At 39.5% G+C, this 26,664-nt stretch overlaps 1 protein-coding gene across 1 annotated transcript in view; it reads right to left on the bottom strand.

Moving 5' to 3' along the window:
• The window catches only part of CARD18 (caspase recruitment domain family member 18), a 46,653-nt gene that overhangs the window by 17,966 nt on the left and 2,023 nt on the right, over positions 1 to 26,664 (bottom strand). The window contains exon 2 of the mRNA XM_053706346.1: positions 9,883 to 9,927. Coding sequence (XP_053562321.1) covers positions 9,883 to 9,892 — 10 coding nt within the window. The 5' untranslated portion in view covers positions 9,893 to 9,927. The remainder of the gene's footprint in view (positions 1 to 9,882; positions 9,928 to 26,664) is intronic.

The following is a 26,664-nucleotide window of genomic DNA, read 5'->3' as shown; positions in this document are numbered from 1 at the left end:
CTGTGATGTCTCTGCCCTATATTCTAATATTGCACACCATCTGGGTATTCAAGCCATCCAATATTACTTGGAGAGGGACATATACATGCCAGTCAAGCAAAGAGATTTCCTTTTGGAATGCATATCTTTTGTATTAAAAAATAACTACTTCGTATATCAGGAGAAATTTTACTTGCAGATTAGGGGAACGGCCATGGGAACCAGGTTCGCCCCTAGTTTTGCTAATCTCTTTATGGGATTTTTTGAGGAACAATATATATATCCTTCCTCATATGGGGCGAGCCTGGTTTTCTATGGCCGCTTCATAGATGACCTGTTGTTCATCTGGGAGGGGGACACATCATTGGCTCAGAAATTTTTGGATAGTCTAAATAACAATTCATTAGGTCTGAACTTCACTTCTAAAATAGATGCGATTAGTATAGAATTTCTGGATCTCATTTTAACATGGGACAGTGTAGGTAACATCTCTACCAAAACTTTTTTTAAGTCGGTGGATGCTAACAGTTATTTGAACTATAAAAGCAACCACCACTTACCGTGGAAGAACAATATCCCTTACAACCAATTCTGTAGGATTCGTAGGAATTGCACAGATTTAGACAGTTTTGATATACAAGCTAATATTTTAAAGAAAAGGTTTGTTGAAAAACATTACCCCACAGATCTTATTGAGACTAGCTACAAGAGAGCAAGAAATAAATGCAGAGAAGATTTCTTTGCCAAGAATAAGGAGACTATACCTATTGGAGGTTCTATTAAAGGGAGTGAGAAAGTCAGATTCATAACTCAATTCAATAACAACCACAATAAAATTAAAACTATATTAGGCAAACACTGGCACATTTTGACAGGGGACCCTTTGCTGAGGGATAGTATAGGTAATACACCTGTCTGTACTTTTAGACGAGCTCCCACGTTAAAGAATGTACTAGCCCCGAGTAAAATAGTAATGAAGAAAAGATCACTGACGAGTAAATTAAGTAGTACAGGAGGTAATAAGTTCCTAGACAAACCAGGTTTTTTTAAGTGCAATAGAGCTAATTGTGGATTATGTCAATACACAAATAGCAAGAGAACTGAATTTGCATCCTATATTAGTAAGGAAAAATGTCATATCAAAACACACTTCACATGTGATTCGGCCTTTGTAGTTTATTTGTTAGAATGCAGCTGTGGGGTCCAGTATGTGGGTAGGACCTCGAGACCCCTCAAAAAAAGATGGGGTGAGCATCTAAGGAATATCAGTAAAAACATTGCCAATCATAGTGTCCCTAGGCATGCTAATACATGCCATACTAATACATCAAATGTGTTTAGCATATTCCCTCTAGAACAAGTGTACCCCAAATGGGGTAGAAACAGATATTTGCATTTAAGACAAAGGGAGACTTTTTGGATCTGGAAGATGCGCACCCTGTCCCCTGGTGGCCTAAACGCTAATATTGATATGGCGGCCTTCAACTAACTGATCCACTATGAGTCATTCTGTATTTAGTTTAATATAGGACTTTAATACCCACCCCTGATATATAGGCTCCACACTGATATTATTATACTGCTAGACTTATTATAACCTTATTGTTATTATCCTCCTTCATTGATGTGAGATTACCATCTAGCTTTAATTTGACCCTTTTCATCTAATACACTAGGTATATGTTAGCTAAATAATTTTACTATAATTATAAGCACTCTATTATGAGGAATAATGAACATCATCAAGTGATCAAACTATAGTCCACATATAGCAAACTCAACACTTAGTATCTTAATTCAAGGTCATTATAATTAGTATTTTTATTTAGATTTGTAGGGCTTGGTTCCTGACTCCTGTTAGCATCAACATGTATATGTGGTTATAAAATTTAATGTATTTGGATATACAATATATCGTTACTATTTATATGAATGTCACGTTATGCACCTCTAAATAAGTATAACCAGTTTGAGTCTAGGCACCTTATAGAAACAACATGATTAATGTCCATTAATGAGCTAACACAGTTATTACAAGTCCTTATAATTAGACAGTCAGGTTGGATTGGGTTCTAAATCCTTTTCATTCACCTTAGCTAAGTTTTTTTCATTAATCGCTCTGTCTAGGGTTAAGCAATTTTCTCTCTGATCACGTAGACGAATATGGATTTATCTAATACTGTCATTTTTAACCAAATTATGGAATTAATCGTATCTTTGGGGAGAGACGTATTATACTTCTAATATATTTTTTTACATATAGGTTACTATATTCATAGTTTGCATTTTACATGTAAGATCTCTCCTATATCCATGCAATTAACCATCTGTATGTGAACTAATTTTATGAAGAGTTAATGACTTCATGAACGTTAGTAATAGTATGTTTGTATACATAGCGAGTGGGTGTGCCCAATCTGGTAGTTTGTATATTTACACATTTTATTGATATGTTTTTATATATATTTTTATATACATGTATATATTTTTTTAGATAATATTTTTTCTTGTACTGTATCTGTTCATTAGATTTATTGATTACCATGGCCCGTTGCGGCTTTTAAAACTGTGTGGGCTATTTGTTAAAACCACACTGAGTAATTCCCCAATACACTCGTAATTATGGAGGTGTGTGATTACAAGCACCTCATTGGTTAGTTAACGCCAATTGAACTCCCAGTATGGGGACACACCCACGTACATGCGCAGTATGCATTTGGAGACGCTGTAATACTGATATAAGTTCGTGGTTTTTATGTGTTTTATTATACACTTATGCACCTGAGGAAACGGTCACGTACAGACCGAGAAACGTTGTGTAAATAAAGTCTTTTTTTGATTTTATTACTGCAGCCACGAACTTTCTTTTCTGATATTTTTATTGGCAATATTGTAGTTTGTTACTACCGTCACAAACCACTTTTATCCTTGCTGTATCACCTCTCACCGGAGAGCACGGATTTTAACTGGATAGCTGGATTTGGGGAAACCGCAAGAGAGTCCTATTGGAATACTGGCTGGGAGCCACAACCACTAGCGGAGCCATCCTAATCGGTAGAGACAAGCGGAACCTTACCACCACAGTGGAGTGGGAGTTAGCTGGACAACTCTGAGAGTCCAGGAGGCACCTGTGACACTTCTCAAGTGTCTTTCATCCTGTGAGTACCTGGTATTATTTACTAAGCGTGTTCCATCCCATTGGTAACCGCACTATGTTGGCGCCTTCTTTTATCTTTTTTTCTATATAGTATCCACCCCTGGGTCACCAACAGGGATCTTTTGGAGAAGAGCCTGCCTACTGTGATTTGGACATTACGCCCATCATATATGTAACACTTTGAACTTTGATCATTGGGACTTTTTCACTATAACATTTTACAATTCTATCACATTGCTGTGTTCATTATTTACAGTGCCTTGCAGTTTTATCACTTTATTATTTTGGGGTGTTTGCTGCAAAGACACCACTATATTATGTTATCACTTTTAATATCTAAGAAGAATTTATTTATTTGTTTCTTAAGAATTCATTTGTATCCTAATATAATTTGATTGGGGTATTTTTCTATAACGATTTGTATCGTATAGTTATATATTTAGATTTTTAACACTGTGATTGTGTCTCACTGTCATACAGACAGTGGATTTTCAGACCATTGGCGCACTAATTATACACTAGCACTTTTTTGATCTTCTTTTTTGGGAATCGATTAGGTTGCGACTAGGTTTGAATATTTTAATTACTTCACAATAGTTCACATTCGATCACCCACTATTATATTATATATCACTAGAGTATTGTGGGCATCATTGAATACATTACAAAATTATATTTTTTATATATATTTTTTATACACATCTCATATAATTATTTATTTGATTCACTTCATTAGATAACTTTATCACATTATAATTATTGACACATTTTTTCTATTTAGTACACTTATTATTCCCTATCAGAATTTATCACTTAGTAGTACAATGCAGAGCAAAGATCAAAGGATCAACAATAGAAAAGCCCTAAGCTGCAATGATAATACTATAGATATGTGTAATGAATCCACCAGTGATCTATCTATGGTTCAATTATTTCACAAATTAGAGGAAGCACTTAAGAACGAACATAGACACTGGTGGGATATAGATACACTTCGTAAATATAAAGAAAAAGGGCATATACCAAGGGGTCTAAGGATATCCAAACAGTGTTCTTTTAAACATGATCCTGAACTTACTACCAAATGGCTTAGTATTTTAACTGAATGTTCTTTTAAACTTATAGATCTTTTAATTGAATTTCGGGAGACCCTTTTGAATAAAGTAGAGACAGAGATAGAGGAAATCCAAAATTGTTTACTTAAGTTTGAGTCTAATACAGATTATGCTAAATTTACCCAAGAGGTACAGGAGAAATCTGATGTATTCCAAAAGAAAATTATATCCACCAAAATTAAAAAGTTAGCGAGGGATGAACAAGACTATTTAGAGGATAAAGTATATGACTCACACTCTAGGAATAAATTAGAAGAATCTGATAATCAGGAGCCTGTCTCGAATGCAATTGGACCAGACACCTGGGTTAAAGTTGATTACAAAAAACCCAAGGACAAAAAGAAAAATGTCCAATTTAGGAATAATAATTTTAGTAGAAATAGAAAGAATTCTGCTAGCAATAGTAATTATATATCCAATCATTCTGTGGGTAACAGTAATTATCTCTCCAACTATGGGAATCAAGTCTCCCACCATGAGAGAGGGGATGATAATTATAACTATAGTTATAAACAAAACTATAGTTACACGCCTAGAAACGAGTTTAATAGAGATTGGAGACATTGGTCCAATAGGGACCACCAAAATGAATTTGGCCACCATCACTATAGATCTCATCGATTCCCAGACAACACAAGGGATCCAAACACATATACCCCTAGAAATAACCACCATAATGACACTAGAAGCCATATGACAAATAATAGCAATTTTGTACAAAGACAAGAGAGGGAACCCATGAGTAGCCCGCAGGTTTTTCATCAGGCACAGAGATTACCCTACAACTCCCCGCAGGTAAGACACACACCGATACGATTAAAACAGCTAGAGAGGGGCCCAGAAAGAGAGATTGCAATAACTACCCCGAAAAAAAGATCATACGCCAACGTGGCAGCAGAGGGAGAGCTAAGTCATCCCAAAAGGAGAAATTTAAACGAATGAGGGAGAACATCTTTAATCTTTCTGATCATGTTTTAACTAATGAGGAGGTGGGAGTTTTAAATAGAGGGCTCTCTTTCTGTCCTTCTAGAAATCACAATTTGTTCGAATTATTTGTAGATTTAAATAAATTTGTGCGAAAATTGTCGATCCAAAGATATTTCTGTGACAAGAAGCTCAAAGGTACTGGTCATGCACCAATTCTAACGAATGAAATGACAGAAAGGCCCTTGACAGATATTATCTATTTTGAGCCTGAGATATTATGTGATGAATTATTTGAGAATTATTTACATTCTGATTTGACCCCTAAATCCAACTTTAATCCTCCTTGCACAGGAACTAGTCTAGAAATATTTCAAAATCTAGTTTTGGAAGAATTTGGCAAACTTTCTGAAAAAAATATTAAGAATCCTAATTTGAATGCTTATGAATTAACAGCTTTATCTAGACTAGCAGCCAACAAAAATATAGCAATTAGACAAGCGGACAAGGGAGGTGGGATAGTCATCCAGAATATTAAGGATTATATCAAAGAAGCTGATCGTATTCTTTTAGACACAGAATATTACAAATTATTAACATACAATCCCACAGCAAAATTTCTAACTAACATGATTAAAATGGTTGATGCAGGCTGGTTAGAGGGAATACTCACTAAGAAAGAGAGAGACTATTTAATACCCTATGCACCAAATTTGGCATATTACTATCACCTCCCAAAGATACATAAGAGTATGGTGGACCCTCCGGGGAGGCCCATCATATCAGGAATCGATAATTTAACCTGTAATTTATCCGAATATGTGGATTCCTTTTTAAAAAAATCTGTGATTACTTTAAAATCCTACATAAAAGACACACCAGACTTAATATATAAGTTATCACACATAAAGAAAGAGGGAAGAAATTTGATATGGCTGACCTGTGATGTCTCTGCCCTATATTCTAATATTGCACACCATCTGGGTATTCAAGCCATCCAATATTACTTGGAGAGGGACATATACATGCCAGTCAAGCAAAGAGATTTCCTTTTGGAATGCATATCTTTTGTATTAAAAAATAACTACTTCGTATATCAGGAGAAATTTTACTTGCAGATTAGGGGAACGGCCATGGGAACCAGGTTCGCCCCTAGTTTTGCTAATCTCTTTATGGGATTTTTTGAGGAACAATATATATATCCTTCCTCATATGGGGCGAGCCTGGTTTTCTATGGCCGCTTCATAGATGACCTGTTGTTCATCTGGGAGGGGGACACATCATTGGCTCAGAAATTTTTGGATAGTCTAAATAACAATTCATTAGGTCTGAACTTCACTTCTAAAATAGATGCGATTAGTATAGAATTTCTGGATCTCATTTTAACATGGGACAGTGTAGGTAACATCTCTACCAAAACTTTTTTTAAGTCGGTGGATGCTAACAGTTATTTGAACTATAAAAGCAACCACCACTTACCGTGGAAGAACAATATCCCTTACAACCAATTCTGTAGGATTCGTAGGAATTGCACAGATTTAGACAGTTTTGATATACAAGCTAATATTTTAAAGAAAAGGTTTGTTGAAAAACATTACCCCACAGATCTTATTGAGACTAGCTACAAGAGAGCAAGAAATAAATGCAGAGAAGATTTCTTTGCCAAGAATAAGGAGACTATACCTATTGGAGGTTCTATTAAAGGGAGTGAGAAAGTCAGATTCATAACTCAATTCAATAACAACCACAATAAAATTAAAACTATATTAGGCAAACACTGGCACATTTTGACAGGGGACCCTTTGCTGAGGGATAGTATAGGTAATACACCTGTCTGTACTTTTAGACGAGCTCCCACGTTAAAGAATGTACTAGCCCCGAGTAAAATAGTAATGAAGAAAAGATCACTGACGAGTAAATTAAGTAGTACAGGAGGTAATAAGTTCCTAGACAAACCAGGTTTTTTTAAGTGCAATAGAGCTAATTGTGGATTATGTCAATACACAAATAGCAAGAGAACTGAATTTGCATCCTATATTAGTAAGGAAAAATGTCATATCAAAACACACTTCACATGTGATTCGGCCTTTGTAGTTTATTTGTTAGAATGCAGCTGTGGGGTCCAGTATGTGGGTAGGACCTCGAGACCCCTCAAAAAAAGATGGGGTGAGCATCTAAGGAATATCAGTAAAAACATTGCCAATCATAGTGTCCCTAGGCATGCTAATACATGCCATACTAATACATCAAATGTGTTTAGCATATTCCCTCTAGAACAAGTGTACCCCAAATGGGGTAGAAACAGATATTTGCATTTAAGACAAAGGGAGACTTTTTGGATCTGGAAGATGCGCACCCTGTCCCCTGGTGGCCTAAACGCTAATATTGATATGGCGGCCTTCAACTAACTGATCCACTATGAGTCATTCTGTATTTAGTTTAATATAGGACTTTAATACCCACCCCTGATATATAGGCTCCACACTGATATTATTATACTGCTAGACTTATTATAACCTTATTGTTATTATCCTCCTTCATTGATGTGAGATTACCATCTAGCTTTAATTTGACCCTTTTCATCTAATACACTAGGTATATGTTAGCTAAATAATTTTACTATAATTATAAGCACTCTATTATGAGGAATAATGAACATCATCAAGTGATCAAACTATAGTCCACATATAGCAAACTCAACACTTAGTATCTTAATTCAAGGTCATTATAATTAGTATTTTTATTTAGATTTGTAGGGCTTGGTTCCTGACTCCTGTTAGCATCAACATGTATATGTGGTTATAAAATTTAATGTATTTGGATATACAATATATCGTTACTATTTATATGAATGTCACGTTATGCACCTCTAAATAAGTATAACCAGTTTGAGTCTAGGCACCTTATAGAAACAACATGATTAATGTCCATTAATGAGCTAACACAGTTATTACAAGTCCTTATAATTAGACAGTCAGGTTGGATTGGGTTCTAAATCCTTTTCATTCACCTTAGCTAAGTTTTTTTCATTAATCGCTCTGTCTAGGGTTAAGCAATTTTCTCTCTGATCACGTAGACGAATATGGATTTATCTAATACTGTCATTTTTAACCAAATTATGGAATTAATCGTATCTTTGGGGAGAGACGTATTATACTTCTAATATATTTTTTTACATATAGGTTACTATATTCATAGTTTGCATTTTACATGTAAGATCTCTCCTATATCCATGCAATTAACCATCTGTATGTGAACTAATTTTATGAAGAGTTAATGACTTCATGAACGTTAGTAATAGTATGTTTGTATACATAGCGAGTGGGTGTGCCCAATCTGGTAGTTTGTATATTTACACATTTTATTGATATGTTTTTATATATATTTTTATATACATGTATATATTTTTTTAGATAATATTTTTTCTTGTACTGTATCTGTTCATTAGATTTATTGATTACCATGGCCCGTTGCGGCTTTTAAAACTGTGTGGGCTATTTGTTAAAACCACACTGAGTAATTCCCCAATACACTCGTAATTATGGAGGTGTGTGATTACAAGCACCTCATTGGTTAGTTAACGCCAATTGAACTCCCAGTATGGGGACACACCCACGTACATGCGCAGTATGCATTTGGAGACGCTGTAATACTGATATAAGTTCGTGGTTTTTATGTGTTTTATTATACACTTATGCACCTGAGGAAACGGTCACGTACAGACCGAGAAACGTTGTGTAAATAAAGTCTTTTTTTGATTTTATTACTGCAGCCACGAACTTTCTTTTCTGATATTTTTATTGGCAATATTGTAGTTTGTTACTACCGTCACAAACCACTTTTATCCTTGCTGTATCACCTCTCACCGGAGAGCACGGATTTTAACTGGATAGCTGGATTTGGGGAAACCGCAAGAGAGTCCTATTGGAATACTGGCTGGGAGCCACAACCACTAGCGGAGCCATCCTAATCGGTAGAGACAAGCGGAACCTTACCACCACAGTGGAGTGGGAGTTAGCTGGACAACTCTGAGAGTCCAGGAGGCACCTGTGACACTTCTCAAGTGTCTTTCATCCTGTGAGTACCTGGTATTATTTACTAAGCGTGTTCCATCCCATTGGTAACCGCACTATGTTGGCGCCTTCTTTTATCTTTTTTTCTTTTTAGGGTATATATATATAATTTTCATAGGTAAATCAAATCAAAAAAAGCAAACATGGAGTGACAGCAAAAATGCTAAAAATTGTCTGTGAATTGTCTCTGAAATTCCCAGTAGCAAAGGGGTTAAATGTGAATTTCAATAGCTTGTTTTTTTGCTTTTTTTAACTATTTAGTAACAGCGACTGAAGATTGTCAAGAGAATACTTTTGTAAATCAAATTAGTACATTATAGTTATCTTAAAATAACCAGGCATCTTTTGGTCCCAGTCCGGCCCTGCTTTAGACCTCGGCCATGTTTTTCTGGACAGTTATGAGTTACACATGGTACAGGGTGTGCAGGGAGGAAAATGAATAGTGCTTTTCAGAAGCACAATACCCTGCAGTATGTGTAACTTATAAGAGGTGACAACTCTACCTATACCAGTTCAGTGCAGTTTCATTATAATTTAGGTAAATAAGACTGGAGAATATATATAATATGCATGTATATAATAAGAATATGAGGTTCCTGTCTTGTTTGCATTTCTTATATAACCAGAAACTTACTTGCTGCCATGTCCTTAAGCTCTATTTATTTCCAGCAAAAGAAATCTGCAAACAAAAACAAGAGGTTATTTGTTTCATATCTAGTGCACTGTAATGTGTTTGTTTTTATAAGCTTGTGCAGATATTATACAAGCATAGGGTTTTTAGCACCATTACTTTCTACTGTCACAACCTGAGGGGTATACTTTATTATAACGGACCAGTAAATACAGTAGATTTGCATAATAAACACGTTTAGAATAAAAAGACAATGCTTTAGCTCTTAGTCTGAACTTCAAATGAGCAGTAGATTTTTTTTCTGACAAATTTCTAAGTTATGTCTATTTCCACTCCCCTTGTATCATGTGATATCCATCAGCCAATCACAAATGCATATATACGTATATTCTGTGAAGTCTTGCACATACGCAATAGGAGCTGGTGACTCAAAAGGTGTAAATATAAAAAGACTGTGCACATTTTGTTAATAGAAATAAAATTGGAAAGTAGTTTAAAATTGCATGCTCTATCTGAATCATGAAAGTTTAATTTTGTCTTGAATGTCCCTTTAAAGGAAAAAAACATAATTTATGCATACCTGATAAATGTATTTCTTTCCGGATATGGCGAGTCCACAACGTCATCAATTACTGTTGGGAACCAATACCCAAGCTAGAGGACACAGATTACTAGGGAGGGAAAACAAGACAGGTATACCTAAATAGAAGACACCACCGCTTAAAGAACCTTTCTCCCAAAAGAGGCCTCAGCCGAGGCAAAAGCATCAAATTTGTAACATTTTGAAAAGTATGCAGAGACGACCAAGTTGCAGCATTGCAAATCTGCTCCACAGAAGCTTCATTTTTAAAAGCCCAAGAAGAGCAGACAGCTCTTGTAGAATGAGCCGTAATTCTCTTAGGGGGCTGCTGACCAGCGGTCTCATAAGCAAAATGAATTATACTTCTCAACCAGAGGGAAAGAGAAGTAGCAGTAGCCTTCTGACCCTTGCGTTTTCCAGAAAAACAAACAAACATGGCAGAAGACTGGCGAAAATCCTTAGTCGCCTGTAAATAGAATTCAATGACACGCACAACATCCAGATAGTGCAACAAACGTTCCTTATATTAGGACATAGCGAAGGAACAACAATTTCCAGATTAATATTTCTATCCAAAACCACTTTAGGGAGAAACCCCAATTTAGTACAAAGAACCGCCTTATCAGCAAGAAAGACAAGATAAGGTGAATCATACTGTAAATCCGAGAGTTCCGAAACTCTCCGAGCAGAAGAGATAGACATAAGAAACAAAACTTTCCAAGATAACAACTTAATATCGATGGAATGCATAAGCTCAAACGGAGCCTGCTGCAAAACCTTAAGAAGAAGATTAAGGCTCCAAGGAGGAGCAACAGACTTTAACACAGGCCTGATTCTGACCAAGGCCAGACAAAAAGATTGTACATCTGGCACATCCGCCAGATGCTTGTGTAACAAAATAGATAATGCAGAAATCTGACCTTTCAGAGTGCTGGCTGATAAACCCTTCTACAGACCTTCCTGGAGAAAAGACAAAATCCTAGGAATCCTAACCCTACTCCAGGAGTAGCCCTTGGATTCACACCAATAAAGATATTTACGCCATACCTTATGGAAATCTTTCTATAAACAGGCTTGCGAGCCTGAATCATAGTCTCAATGACTGACTCAGAAAACCTACGCTTAGACAGAACTAAGCGTTCAATCTCCAAGCAGTCAGCTTCAGAGAAATGAGATTTGGATGAAGAAATGGACACTGAATTAACAGAGGAATTCTCCAAGGTGGGAAAGACGACATCTCCACTAGGTCTGCATACCAGATCCTGCGAGGCCACGCAGGAGCTATAAGAATCACCAACGCTATCTCCTGTTTTATACGAGCAATGACTCGTGGAAGGAGCGCAACCGGAGGAAACAGGTATGCCAGCCTGAAATCCCACGGAACCGCCAGAGCATCTATCAGAGCGGCCTGTGGATCTCTTGACCTTGAACCATACCTTGGAAGCTTGGCGTACTGCTGAGACGCCATCAGATCCAGCTCCGGAACCCCCAGGTAAGGGTTAAGTAGGAGAACATCTTCGGATGGAGTGCCGACTCCATGGGATGAAAAGTCTGTCTGCTCAGAAAATCTGCTTCCCAGTTGTCCACCCCTGGAATGTGGATGGCAGATAGACAACAATTGTGAACTTCCACCCACTGAATGATCCGAGCCACCTCCTTCATGGCTAAGGAACTCCATGTTCCTCCCTGGTGGTTGATGTAAGCCACTGAGGTGATATTGTCCAACTGGAACCTGATGAACCGGACAACTGAGGCCAAGCTATCAGAGCATTGTAGATTGCTCTCAACTCCAAAATGTTTATGGGGAGAGCAGAATCCTCCTGAGTCCCTAGTCGCTGAACCCTTAACGAGTCCCAGACTGCTCCCCAGCCCTGCAGGTTGGCATCCATGCTCACAATCGCCCAAGATGGTCTCTGAAAGCATGTGCCCTGAGACAGATCTTCCTGAGTCAACCACCATGGAAGGGAGTCTTTTGTCAACTGATCTAGATCTATCCTCTGAGACAGATCCGCATGATCCCCGTTCCATTGTCTGAGCATGCACAACTGCAGAGCTCTCAAATGGAATCGAGCAAAAGGAATGATGTCCATGGAAGCCACCATCAGACCGATTACCTCCATACATTGAGCCACTGATGGCAGAACCGTAGACTGTAGGGAGAGGCAAGAGGAACTAATTTTGTCTCTCCTGCCCTCTGTCAGAATATTTTTCATTGATAGAGAGTCTATTATGGTCCCTAGGAAAATTACCATTGTGGCTGGGACAAGGAAGCTTTTTTCCAGATTCACTTTCCATCCATGGGGACGAAGAAAAGACAACAATATCTCCGTGTGAGCTTTTGCTTGTTGAAAAGACGGTGCCTGGACCAATAAGTCATCCAGGTAAGGCGCTACTGCAATTCCCCGGGACCAGATCACTGCCAAGAGAGCCCCCAGAACCTTTGAGAAAATTCTGGGACCTGTGGCAAGGCCAAATCGAAGAGCCACAAACTGAAAGTGTTTATCCAGAAAGGCAAATCTCAGAAATTTGTTAAGATCCTTGTGAATAGGTACATGAAGGTATGCATCCTTTAGGTCTATGGTCATTATGAACTGACCCTCTTGTTCTAATGGAAGAATGGAACGTATAGTTTCCATCTTGAAGGACGGTACTCTGAGAAACTTGTTGAGACACTTCAGGTCTAGAATAGGCCGGAAAGTTCCCTCTTTCTTGGGAACCACAAAAAGATTGCAATAAAAATCTAGACCCTTTTCCTGTACTGGAACTGAAACTATCACTCCCAGGGAGGATCTTGGACATCTCGTATCCATGCTTGAGAAAACAGAGAGTCTGCCCCCCCCCCACTAGATCCAATCCTGGACTGGGGGCAAACCCTTCATGCTGATTTAAAATCAGCGGCAGGTTTTCTTGATTGCATTCCTTTGTTCCAAGACTGATTGGGTTTCCAAGTTGACTTGGACTGATCCTGCTTGGAAGATGGAGAAGACTTTCCTCTGGCGGTACGAAAGTAACAAAAATTAATCTGACGTCCTTTCTGTTTATTCTTCTTATCTTGTGGAAGAAAAGACCCTTTACCACCCGTAATATCAGAAATAATCTCTGTCAAACCGGGTCCAAACAATGTCTTCAATGTCTTACCTTATCTCCAGAAGTTTGGATTTAGAGGAAACATCGGCTGACCACGAGCTTCAGCTATAAAGACTGTGTGCCAGCACAGCAAAACCAGAAATCTTAGCTCCCAATTTAATAATCTGTAAGGAGGCGTCAGTAATAAAGGAATTGGATAACTTTAGAGCCTTAATCCTCTCTTGGATTTCCTCTAAGGAAGTCTCTACCTGAAGAGAGTCAGACAAGGCGTCGAAACCAATAGGCTGCCGCGCTAGTCACAGTGGCAATACACACTGCAGGTTGCCATTGGAGACCTTGATAAACATATATTTTCTTTAAATAAGCCTCCAGCTTCTTATCCATAGAATCCGTAAAGGAGCAGCTATCCTCAATAGGAATAGTAGTCCTCTTACCCAGAGTGGAAATGGCTCCTTCTACTTTAGGAACCATTTGCCATGACTCTTTGATGGAGTCAGCAACAGGAAACATCTTTTTAAAGAGAGGCGATGGGGAGAAAGGTATCCCCGGCCTCTCCCATTCCTGTGCTGTAATCTGCGTGGCACGGTCTGGTACAGGAAAGACCTCCACAGATGAAGGAACATCAAAATATCTATTAAGTTTACTGGATTTCTTAGGGTTGACAACAGTAGAGTTATCGGAGTCATCCAAGATAGCTAAAACCTTCTTTAAAAGGACACAGAGGTGTTCTATCTTAAATCTGAAGGATACAACTTCAGCATCAGATGAAGGAATTATATTGTCCGAATCTGAGATATCACCCTTAGAGGCTGCCGATGTATCTTCCTCATCAGACTTCTGAGAAAGAGCAACTTGAGTAGCCAAAACTGGAGCAGAAACCTTACTATCTGAATCTCTAAATTTCCTCTTGCGTTTACCCTGTAGCATGGGAAAGGCAGCTAATGCCTCAGATACCGCAGAAGATACCTGGGCAGCAAATTCTGCCAGCAAATAAACTCCTCCAGGAGATTGAGAGGAACCACAGGGCACTGCATGTGATGTCACTAAGGATTGGGACAGTTGAGGAGGAAGCTGTGGCAAACCCTGAACAGCATCATCCTGAGAGACAGTTGGCTCAGAGACAAAAAGTTTATCTTCATTTTTTAATGTCCTCTCTATACATGAGGAACAAAATTGCAAAGGCGGTACAACTTGATTATCCAAACAAAGGATACACCTGTCTATAGGAACAGGATCCTTTAAGAGAAGCAGGAAAAATGCTAGGAACAAAACCACTTACAGCAAAATCCAAAGAGAAGGCTAATATGAAAATAAACAGCCTACTATTATAACACTTTATAAGGTTTTTAAAAAACAGACCCCCATTGCACACTCTACACCTCAGTCACTGACTGAGGTGCCTACCTTCCTCCTTTCCACTAAAGGAAGACCAGAACTCTGCAGAGAAGCAAGCACAACTGCTCCATATTGTTTGTAAGGAGCAGGACAGCTGAGACATGAGACGGGACTGAGAAGCTGCGCGACTTAAACTCCCAGGGCGCTCTTCCAGCTGGAAGTGAAAGAAAACAAAATTAAGCTGTTTCCCGTTTCTAAAATGGCTACGATCGTTATAACGAAAAAAAATATAAAGTGCCACAAAAAAACATAGATTCTCTAAATAAACAATGACAGAATATCAATAAAGCTTAAATATTCTGAGCCAACAAATGGAATAACTCCTTTCTATTAATAAAGGAGGTTAACCCCTGTCTCCACATTACATTTCACAGAGCCTGCACACTGCCATAACTAACCCTAAACATAGGGTAATTTAGTCCTGAATAATTGCAGATTACCAGTTAACCCCTTCAGTGCCAGCCTACTCCAGAAGACAAAAAAAGGCACTTACCTGCACATCTAGCTGTCCGGCAGGAGGACAGCTCACCCGGTTGAAAGGAAGCCACTCCTTACCTTATCTGTGAAAACAGAAAGAACAGAGTAAACCTACTCTGGCTTTTTATACAAGGGCAGCAACCTGTTAGGAAAACGCAGTGAAGCCCACTTCACAAGTTCCTAACTGCTTAAAAGCCACCACTACCCCACTGAAGAGATTAACATGGAGTACAGCTAAACCCAGACTTGAAAAAGAAAGATCAGAGTAAACCTACTCCGGCTTTTTAAGGTAAATGATCCAAATTTCTTCAGACACCAAACTTTGCTTCCTCCATGAACCAAGGCAAAAAGATTGACTGGGGTTTGTGGGAAGGGAAGTGATACTTAATAATTTTACTGTGGTGCTCTTTGCCTCGTCCTGCTGGCCGGGAGTGGTATTCCCAACAGTAATTGATAATGTTGTGGATTCACCATATCTTAGGAAAGAAATACACAATGACTTTGCAGTTCACAGTACAGGCTGAAGAACAGGAGTTCTTCAGTGATGGAAAAGGAAATTTATGCTTACCTGATAAATTGATTTCTTCTACGATACGACGAGTCTACGGATTTCATCCTTACTTGTGGGATATTATCCTCCTGCTAACAGGAAGTGGCAAAGAGCACCACAGCAGAGTTGTATATATAGCTCCTCCCTTCCCCTCCACCACCAGTCATTCGACCGAAGGTTATAGGAAGAGAAAGGAAAAGCTAAAATGTGCAGAGGTGACTGAAGTTATAAATAATAAAAAACATAATCTGTCTAAAATTGACAGGGAGGGCCAAGGACTCGTCGTATCGTAGAAGAAATCAATTAATCAGGTAAGCATTAATTTCCTTTTCTTCTACAAGATACGACAAGTCCACGGATTTCATCCTTACTTGTGGGATACAATACCAAAGCAACAGGACACGGATGAAACGGAGGGACAAAACAGAGACCTAAATGGAAGGCACCACTGCTTGAAGAACTTTCCTCCCAAAAACAGCCTCAGAAGAAGCAAAAGTATCAAATTTTTAAAATTTGGAAAAAGTATGAAGGGACGACCAAGTCGCAGCCTTAAAAATCTGTTCAACAGATGCATCATTTTAAACACCCATGTGGAAGCCACAGCCCTAGTAGAATGAGCCGTAATTCTTTCAGGAGGCTGCTGTCCAGCAGTCTCATATGCCAGGCGGATGATACTTCTCAGCCAAAAAGAAAGAGAGGTAGCCGTAGCTTTCTGACCCCTACGCTTTCCAGAATAAACAATGAATAATGAAGATGATTGACAGAAATCCTTAGTTGCCTGTAAGTAAAACTTTAAGGCACGGACCACGTCCAAGTTATGTAACAGATGCTCCTTCTTGGAAGAAGAATTAGGACACAATGAAGGAACAATAATTTCCTGATTAATATTCTTATTTGAAACAACCTTAGGAAGAAATCCAGGTTTGGTACGTAAAACCACCTTATCAGAATGAAAAATGAGATAAGGCAAATCACACTGTAATGCTGAAAGCTCAGAAACTCGTCGAGCAGAAGAAATAGCAACCAAAAACAGAACTTTCCAAGATAATAATTTTATATCTATGGAATGTAAAGGTTCAAACGGAACCCCTTGAAGAACTAGAAGAACTAAATTCAAACTCCAGGGAGGAGTAATTGGTCTAAATACATGCTTAATTCTGGTTAGAGCCTGACAAAAAGACTGAACATCTGGCACATCTGCCAAATGCTTGTGAAATTTGTCCCTTTAAGGAACTAGCTGATGAGCCTTTCTCCAATCCTTCTTGGAGAAAAGACAAAATCCTAGGAATCCTAACTATACTCCATGATTAGCGCTTGGATTCACACCAATAAAGATATTTACGCCATATCTTATGATAGATTTTTCTAGTGACAGGCTTTCTAGCCTGTATCAAGGTACTGATAACAGAATCAGAGAATCCTCGCTTCGATAAAATAAAGCGTTCAATCTCCACGCAGTCAGCTGCAGAGAAGTTAGATTTGGATGTTGGAAAGGACCTTGAATGAGAAGGTCCTGTCTCAAAGGAAGTTTCCACGGTGGTAGCAAAGACATGTCCACTAGATCCGCATACCAAGTCCTGCGTGGCCACGCAGGCGCTATCAGGATCACCAAAGCTCTCTCCTGTTTGATTCAAGCAATCACGCGTGGCAGGAGAGGAAATGGTGGAAACACATAAGCTAGGCTGAACGACCAAGACACTGCTAAGGCATATATCAGTTCTGCCTGGGGATCCCTCGACCTGGATCCGTATCTTGGAAGCTTGGCATTTTGTCGAGATGCCATCAGATCCAATTCTGGTTTGCCCCATCGAAGAATCAATGAGGCAAATACCTCCGGGTGGAATTCCCACTTCCCTGGATGAAAAGTCTGTCTGCTTAGAAAATCCGCTTCCCAGTTCTCTACTCCTGGGATGTGGATTGCTGACAGATGACAAAACTGGGCCTCCGTCCAAGGGATTATCTTGGATACCTCTCTCATCGCTAAGGAACTCCTTGTCCCCCCTGATGATTGATATAAGCCACAGTCATGATGTTGTCAGACTGGAACCTGATGAATTTGGCCGAAGCCAACTGAGGCAATGCCTGAAGTACATTGAATATTGCTCTCAGTTCCAGAATATTGATTGGAAGTAGAGACTCCACCTGAGTCCAAACAGCCTGAGCCTTCAGGGAATTCCAGACTGCACCCCAGCCCAGAAGGCTGGCGTCCATTGTCACTATCACCCATGAGGGTCTGCGGAAGCAAGTCCCCTGGGACAGATGATCCAGCGACAACCACCAAAGAAGAGTTTCTGGTCTCTAGATCCAGATTTATCTGAGGAGATAAATCTGCATAATCCCCATTCCACTGTCGGAGCATGCACAGCTGCAGCGGTCTGAGATGAAAGCGAGCAAAAGGAATGATGCCCATTGCCACTACCATTAATCCGATTACTTCCATACACTGAGCCACTGATGGCCAAAGAATGGACTGAAGTGCTCGGCGGCAAGTATTTAGAATCTTTGATTTGCTGACCTCCGTCAGAAATATCTTCATGGCAACAGAGTCTATCAGAGTTCCCAAGAAAGGAACCCTTGTCTGTGGGACAAGTGAACTTTTCTCTATGTTCACCTTCCAGCTGTGAGTTCTCAGAAAAGACAGCACTGTGTCCATGTGAGATTTTGTCAGATGATATGTTTATGCCTGGATCAGAATATCATCCAGATAAGGTGCCACCGCTATGCCTCGCGGTCTGAGAACTGCCAAAAGAGTCCCTAGAACCTTTGTGAAGATTCTGGGTGCTGTGGCCAACCCGAAGGGAAAAGCCAAAAACTGATAATGTTTGTCCAAGAAGGCAAACCTTAGAAACTGATGATGATCCTTGTGGATAGGAATATGAAGGTAAGCATACTTCAAGTCCACGGTAGTCATATATTGACCCTCCTGGATCATTGGTAAAATTGTTCGTATTGTCTCCATCTTGAAAGATGGAACTCTTAGAAATTTGTTTAGACACTTGAGGTCTAAGATGGGTCTGAACGTTCCCTCTTTTTTGGGAACCACAAATAGGTTTGAGTAAAAACCCCTGTCCCTGTTCCAATCTTGAAACCGGACAAATTACTCCCATAGTAAAAAGGTCTTTTACACAGCGTAAGAACGCCTCTCTTTTTATCTGGTTTGCAGATAATTTTGAAAGATGAAATCTCCCTCTTGGGAGAAAGTCCTTGAATTCCAATTAATAACCGTGGCTCACTATTTCTAGTGCCCAGGGGTCCTGAACGTCTCTTGCCCAAGCCGGAGTCTACCCCCTACTAAATCCTTCAATTCAGGCCCAAAAAGGGTCTTACCTTTAAAAGGAATAGCTAAAAGCTTAGTTTTTGATGAGACGTCAGCAGACCAAGATTTGAGCCATAATGCTCTACGTGCTAGGATAGCAAAACCTGCATTCTTAGCCGCTAATTTAGCAATTTGAAAAGTGGCATCAGTAATAAAAGAATTAGCTAGCTTGAGAGCCTTAATTCTATCTAAAATGTCATCTAATGGAGTCTCAACCTTAAGAGACTTTTCTAAAGCCTCAAACCAAAAAGCTGCAGCAGTTGTCACTGGAACAATGCAATCCGTAGGTTGTAAAAGAAACCCCTGATTAACAAACAATTTATTTAGTAGACCCTCTAATTTTTTATCCATAGGGTCTTTGAAAGCACAACTGTCCTTAATGGGTATAGTTGTACGCTTAGCTAGAGTAGATATAGCTCCCTCTACCTTAGGGACCGTTTGCCACAAGTCCCGAATGGTGTTTGATATGGGAAACATTTTCTTAAAATTAGGAGGGGGAGAAAACGGTATACCTGGTCTATCCCATTCCTTTCTAATAATTTCCGAAATTCTCTTAGGAACCGGAAAAACATCAGTGTAAGTAGGTACTTCTAGATATTTATCCATTTTACACAATTTCTCTGGTGGAATTACAATAGGGTCACAATCATCCAGAGTCTCTAAAACCTCCCTAAGCAACAGGCGGAGGTGTTCAAGCTTAAATTTAAAGGACATAGCGTCCGAATCTGTCTGAGGTAAAACATTCCCTGAATCAGAAATTTCACCCTCAGACAGTAATTCCCTGACCCCCAACTCAGAACACTGTGAGGGTACGTCGGAAATAGCTAATTAAGCATCAGAGGATTCAGTATTTACATTAATACCTGACCTACTGCGTTTACCCTGCAACACTGGTAATTTAGATAATACCTCTGTAAGGGTAGTTGACATAACTGCAGCCATCTCCTGCACAGTAAAAAAATTAGACGCACTAGAAGTACTTGGCGTCGCTTGTGTGGGCGTTAAAGGTTGTGACACTTGGGGAGAATTGGATGGCATATCCTGATTCTCTTCAGACTGAGAATCATCCTTAGGCACACTTTCTTGACCTAATATATGGTCTTTATTATGTAAGGCTCTTTCAGTACAAGAGTTACACAATGTTAGAGGGGGTTGCGCAATAGTTTCTAAACACATAGAGCAATGAGATTCAGATTCCTCAATGACAGACATGTTGAACAGACTAGTAATAACTACAAAAGTCATTTAAACACTTATTTATTGCTGAAAATAAACTTTGAAAAAACGTGTACTGCGCCTTTAAGAAAAGAAAAAGTGAACAAATTTTCCAAAATGCTTAAATAACGTTAAATTAATTTAAAATTTAACCTTAAAATCGTTGGTTCATCCAAAAATTACTGCACCCAGAAGTAAGGGCAGAAATAAGGCTCTTAAAGTACTTTAAAACAACAATTTGTCATTTACAGTCAAAAATACCCTCTGCACCTCGCCACAGCTCTACTGTGATGCCTACCTGCCCCCAGGGTACTTCGAAACAACTTTCCAACACTCCAGAATAGCTTGCACAGCCAGGAGCCACCGGAGTTACTGTTTGCTGCTGTCTAGCCTGAAGGAAGTGTGCATCTGAGCGCGTGAAATTAAGCCCCGCCCCTTAAGGTCAATGCCGGAGTAGGCCCAAACACAAACGCATGGGAAAGCGGTTTTACACCTAAGTGAAGCAACACAACACAACCCCTCAAATACACCATCAAACCAGTGGATGGTAATGCCAAAAAATAAAAACGTAATACATCGTTTTTCTTTGTCTCCCTTGTCACATAATGCCCATATAAGTCAACCAGTATAAATAAAATCTAGGGACTCCAGTAATACCCCTCTTACAATTAGGATTACTGCTTACCCCATTCCCATACAGGGAAATAATGCCAGCCAGTTCTGATACACCAAGTCTCCTCAGAAAAAAAGGCTGCACATACCTTAATGCTGCTTGTAGCAGGAAACCAGTATCCACCCTGAAGATGTCTCATGGTTACCTTCAGAAGTCTTGTGGGAACCAGCATGGATCTTAGTTACAACTGCTAAGATCATCAACCTCAGGGCAGAAATCTTCCTTCATATCCCCCTGAGGAAAATAGTACACACCGGTACCATTTAAAATAAAAAACTTCTTGAATGAAGAAACTAAAACTAACACCTCACTTTACCATGTCTTCCTAGTATAACACAGGCAAAGAGAATGACTGGTGCTAGAGGGGAAGGGAGGAGCTATATATACAGCTCTGCTGTGGTGCTCTTTGCCACTTTCTGTTAGCAGGAGGATAATATCCCACAAGTAAGGATGAAATCCGTGGACTCGTCGTATCTTGTAGAAGAAATCTAAGATTTAGCTGTTTTTCTTCTAGCACTAGGCTTCATGTTTATTGCCTTTACATTTGTGGTAATAAAGTACATAGTATAAAAAACTACATGCTTTACTGTATAACAGACACATGAAGCATCATGTCAATATGCAAGTTCTGCTCTATCAAGGAAGTTCAATGATGACAGCACAGAGCAGGAGAGACTGAGGTCTATGAAGAGGCTAAATCAGCATTAAAGCACATCATTGGATTCATTCTACAAATCCAGTCCTTTATATCTTAGAGTTGGGCACCACAGGATAGAGAATATTTATTCCTTGTTTTCTAATACCCTTGTTTGTGTCTCAGAGAGAGTAAGAGTGCACTAGGAGACCTATGTGAGAAAATTAGGAAGTGACACATGTGAAAGTGAAAATTAAAGTATGATAGAAACAATGGAATAAAAAGAATATAAACCCAGGGGTGCAATCATAACTATGCTATGGGGCCCTCAGTGACTACAGTGATTTTGTCTGGCCCAGTGACCCTGGAAGATCTGCTGCCCTCAGAAGCCCCCAATCCAAAAAGAACTAATACTTGTCTTATATTTGCCTTATATATTTATTGTAACAGGAGGCTTGTGTAACATGGAGGGGTTGCGCACCCTAAGTAGATGACCAATAGACCTCCTAATCATCGTGGATCCTGTGGCATTGTCACAGGTTAGGAGGTCTGCCTGCTTTGCTGCTCATATAGGCCTAGATTTGGAGTTCGGCGGTAGCCGTCAAAACCAGCGTTAGAGGCTCCTAACGCTGGTTTTGGCCGCCCGCTGGTATTTGGAGTCAGTGATTAAAGGGTCTAACGCTCACTTTTCAGCCGCGACTTTTCCATACCGCAGATCCCCCTACGCCATTTGCGTATCCTATCTTTTCAATGGGATCTTCCTAACGCCGGTATTTAGAGTCGTTTCTGAAGTGAGCGTTAGAGCTCTAATGACAAAACTCCAGCCGCCTGAAAATAGCAGGAGTTAAGAGCTTTCTGGGCTAACGCCGGTTCATAAAGCTCTTAACTACTGTACCCTAAAGTACACTAACACCCATAAACCACCTATGTACCCCTAAACCGAGGTCCCCCCACATCGCCGCAACTCGATTAAATTTTTTTAACCCCTAATCTGCCGACCGCCACCTACGTTATACTTATGTACCCCTAATCTGCTGCCCCTAACCCCGCCGACGCCTATATTATATTTATTAACCCCTAACCTGCCCCCCACAACGTCGCCGCCAGCTACTTAAAATAATTAACCCCTAATCTTCCGACCGCAAAGCGCCGCCACCTACGTTATCCCTATGTACCCCTAATCTGCTGCCCCTAACACCGCCGACCCCTATATTATATTTATTAACCCCTAATCTGCCCCCCTCAACGTCGCCGACACCTGCCTACACTTATTAACCCCTAATCTGCCGAGCGGACAGCAACCGCTACTATAATAAAGTTATTAACCCCTAACCCGCCTCACTAACCCTATCATAAATAGTATTAACCCCTAATCTGCCCTCCCTAACATCGCCGACACCTACCTTCAATTATTAACCCCTAATCTGACGACCGGAGCTCATCGCTACTATAATAAATGGATTAACCCCTAAAGCTAAGTCTAACCCTAACACTAACACCCCCCTAACTTAAATATAATTTACATCTAACGAAATAAATTAACTCTTATTAAATAAATGATTCCTATTTAAAGCTAAATACTTACCTGTAAAATAAATCCTAATATAGCTACAATATAAATTATAATTATATTATAGCTATTTTAGGATTAATATTTATTTTACAGGCAACTTTGTAATTATTTTAACCAGGTACAATAGCTATTAAATAGTTAAGAACTATTTAATAGTTACCTAGTTAAAATAATAACAAATTTACCTGTAAAATAAATCCTAACCTAAGATATAATTAAACCTAACACTACCCTATCAATAAATTAATTAAATAAACTACCTACAATTACCTACAATTAACCTAACACTACACTATCAATAAATTAATTAAACACAATTCCTACAAATAAATACAATTAAATAAACTAGCTAAAGTACAAAAAATAAAAAAGAACTAAGTTACAAAAAATAAAAAAATATTTACAAACATAAGAAAAATATTACAACAATTTTAAACTAATTACACCTACTCTAAGCCCCCTAATAAAATAACAAAGCCCCCCAAAATAAAAAATTCCCTACCCTATTCTAAATTAAAAAAGTTACAAGCTCTTTTACCTTACCAGCCCTGAACAGGGCCCTTTGCGGGGCATGCCCCAAGAATTTCAGCTCTTTTGCCTGTAAAAAAAAACATACCATACCCCCCCCAACATTACAACCCACCACCCACATACCCCTAATCTAACCCAAACCCCCCTTAAAGAAACCTAACACTAAGCCCCTGAAGATCTTCCTACCTTGTCTTCACCATCCAGGTATCACCGATCCGTCCTGGCTCCAACATCTTCATCCAACCCAAGCGGGGGTTGGCGATCCATCATCCGGTGGCTGAAGAGGTCCAGAAGAGGCTCCAAAGTCTTCCTCCTATCCGGCAAGAAGAGGACATCCGGACCGGCAAACATCTTCTCCAAGCGGCATCTTCGATCTTCTTCCATCCGGTGCGGAGCGGGTCCATCTTGAAGCAGGCGACGCGGATCCATCCTCTTCTTCCGTTGTCTCCCGACGAATGACGGTTCCTTTAAGGGACGTCATCCAAGATGGCGTCCCTCGAATTCCGATTGGCTGATAGGATTCTATCAGCCAATCGGAATTAAGGTAGGAATTTTCTGATTGGCTGATGGAATCAGCCAATCAGAATCAAGTTCAATCCGATTGGCTGATCCAATCAGCCAATCAGATTGAGCTCGCATTCTATTGGCTGATCGGAACAGCCAATAGAATGCGAGCTCAATCTGATTGGCTGATTGGATCAGCCAATCAGATTGAACTTGATTCTGATTGGCTGATTCCATCAGCCAATCAGAAAATTCCTACCTTAATTCCGATTGGCTGATAGAATCCTATCAGCCAATCGGAATTCGAGGGACGCCATCTTAGATGACGTCCCTTAAAGGAACCGTCATTCGTCGGGAGACAACGGAAGAAGAGGATGGATCCGCGTCGCCTGCTTCAAGATGGACCCGCTCCGCACCGGATGGAAGAAGATCGAAGATGCCGCTTGGAGAAGATGTTTGCCGGTCCGGATGTCCTCTTCTTGCCGGATAGGAGGAAGACTTTGGAGCCTCTTCTGGACCTCTTCAGCCACCGGATGATGGATCGCCAACCCCCGCTTGGGTTGGATGAAGATGTTGGAGCCAGGACGGATCGGTGATACCTGGATGGTGAAGACAAGGTAGGAAGATCTTCAGGGGCTTAGTGTTAGGTTTCTTTAAGGGGGGTTTGGGTTAGATTAGGGGTATGTGGGTGGTGGGTTGTAATGTTGGGGGGGGGTATGGTATGTTTTTTTTTACAGGCAAAAGAGCTGAAATTCTTGGGGCATGCCCCGCAAAGGGCCCTGTTCAGGGCTGGTAAGGTAAAAGAGCTTGTAACTTTTTAAATTTAGAATAGGGTAGGGAATTTTTTATTTTGGGGGGCTTTGTTATTTTATTAGGGGGCTTAGAGTAGGTGTAATTAGTTTAAAATTGTTGTAATATTTTTCTTATGTTTGTAAATATTTTTTTATTTTTTGTAACTTAGTTCTTTTTTATTTTTTGTACTTTAGCTAGTTTATTTAATTGTATTTATTTGTAGGAATTGTGTTTAATTAATGTATTGATAGTGTAGTGTTAGGTTAATTGTAGGTAATTGTAGGTAGTTTATTTAATTAATTTATTGATAGGGTAGTGTTAGGTTTAATTATATCTTAGGTTAGGATTTATTTTACAGGTAAATTTGTTATTATTTTAACTAGGTAACTATTAAATAGTTCTTAACTATTTAATAGCTATTGTACCTGGTTAAAATAATTACAAAGTTGCCTGTAAAATAAATATTAATCCTAAAATAGCTATAATATAATTATAATTTATATTGTAGCTATATTAGGATTTATTTTACAGGTAAGTATTTAGCTTTAAATAGGAATAAGTTATTTAATAAGAGTTAATTTATTTCGTTAGATGTAAATTATATTTAAGTTAGGGGGGTGTTAGTGTTAGGGTTAGACTTAGCTTTAGGGGTTAATACATTTATTAGAATAGCGGTGAGGTCCGCTCGGCAGATTAGGGGTTAATAATTGAAGGTAGGTGTCGGCGATGTTAGGGAGGGCAGATTAGGGGTTAATACTATTTATGATAGGGTTAGTGAGGCGGATTAGGGGTTAATAACTTTATTATAGTAGCGCTCAGGTCCGCTCGGCAGATTAGGGGTTAATAAGTGTAGGCAGGTGTTGGCGACGTTGAGGGGGGCAGATTAGGGGTTAATAAATATAATATAGGGGTCGGCGATGTTAGGGCAGCAGATTAGGGGTACATAGGGATAACGTAGGTTGCGGCGGTTTACGGAGCGGCAGATTAGGGGTTAAAAAAAATATGCAGGGGTCAGCGATAGCGGGGGCGGCAGAATAGGGGTTAATAAGTGTAAGGTTAGGGGTGTTTAGACTCGGGGTACATGTTAGAGTGTTAGGTGCAGACGTAGGAAGTGTTTCCCCATAGGAAACAATGGGGCTGCGTTAGGAGCTGAACGCTGCTTTTTTGCAGGTGTTAGGTTTTTTTTCAGCTCAAACAGTCCCATTGTTTCCTATGGGAGAATCGTGCACGAGCACGTTTTTGAGGCTGGCCGCGTCCGTAAGCAACTCTGGTATCGAGAGTTGCATTTGCGGTAAAAATGCTCTACGCTCCTTTTTTGGAGCCTAACGCAGCATTTGTTTGAACTCTCGATACCAGAGTTAAATTTATGGTGCGGCCAGAAAAAAACCCGCGGAGCGTTAACAGCCCTTCTACCGCCAAACTCCAAATCTAGGCCATAGTCTCCAGACAGAGAAAATG

Source organism: Bombina bombina, chromosome 3 (genome assembly GCF_027579735.1).
Source record: "Bombina bombina isolate aBomBom1 chromosome 3, aBomBom1.pri, whole genome shotgun sequence".
In the NCBI taxonomy this organism is placed as follows: Eukaryota; Metazoa; Chordata; class Amphibia; order Anura; family Bombinatoridae; genus Bombina; species Bombina bombina.
The sequence above is the reverse complement of the archived record's forward strand: the minus strand, read 5'-3'. Positions and strand labels throughout refer to the sequence as shown.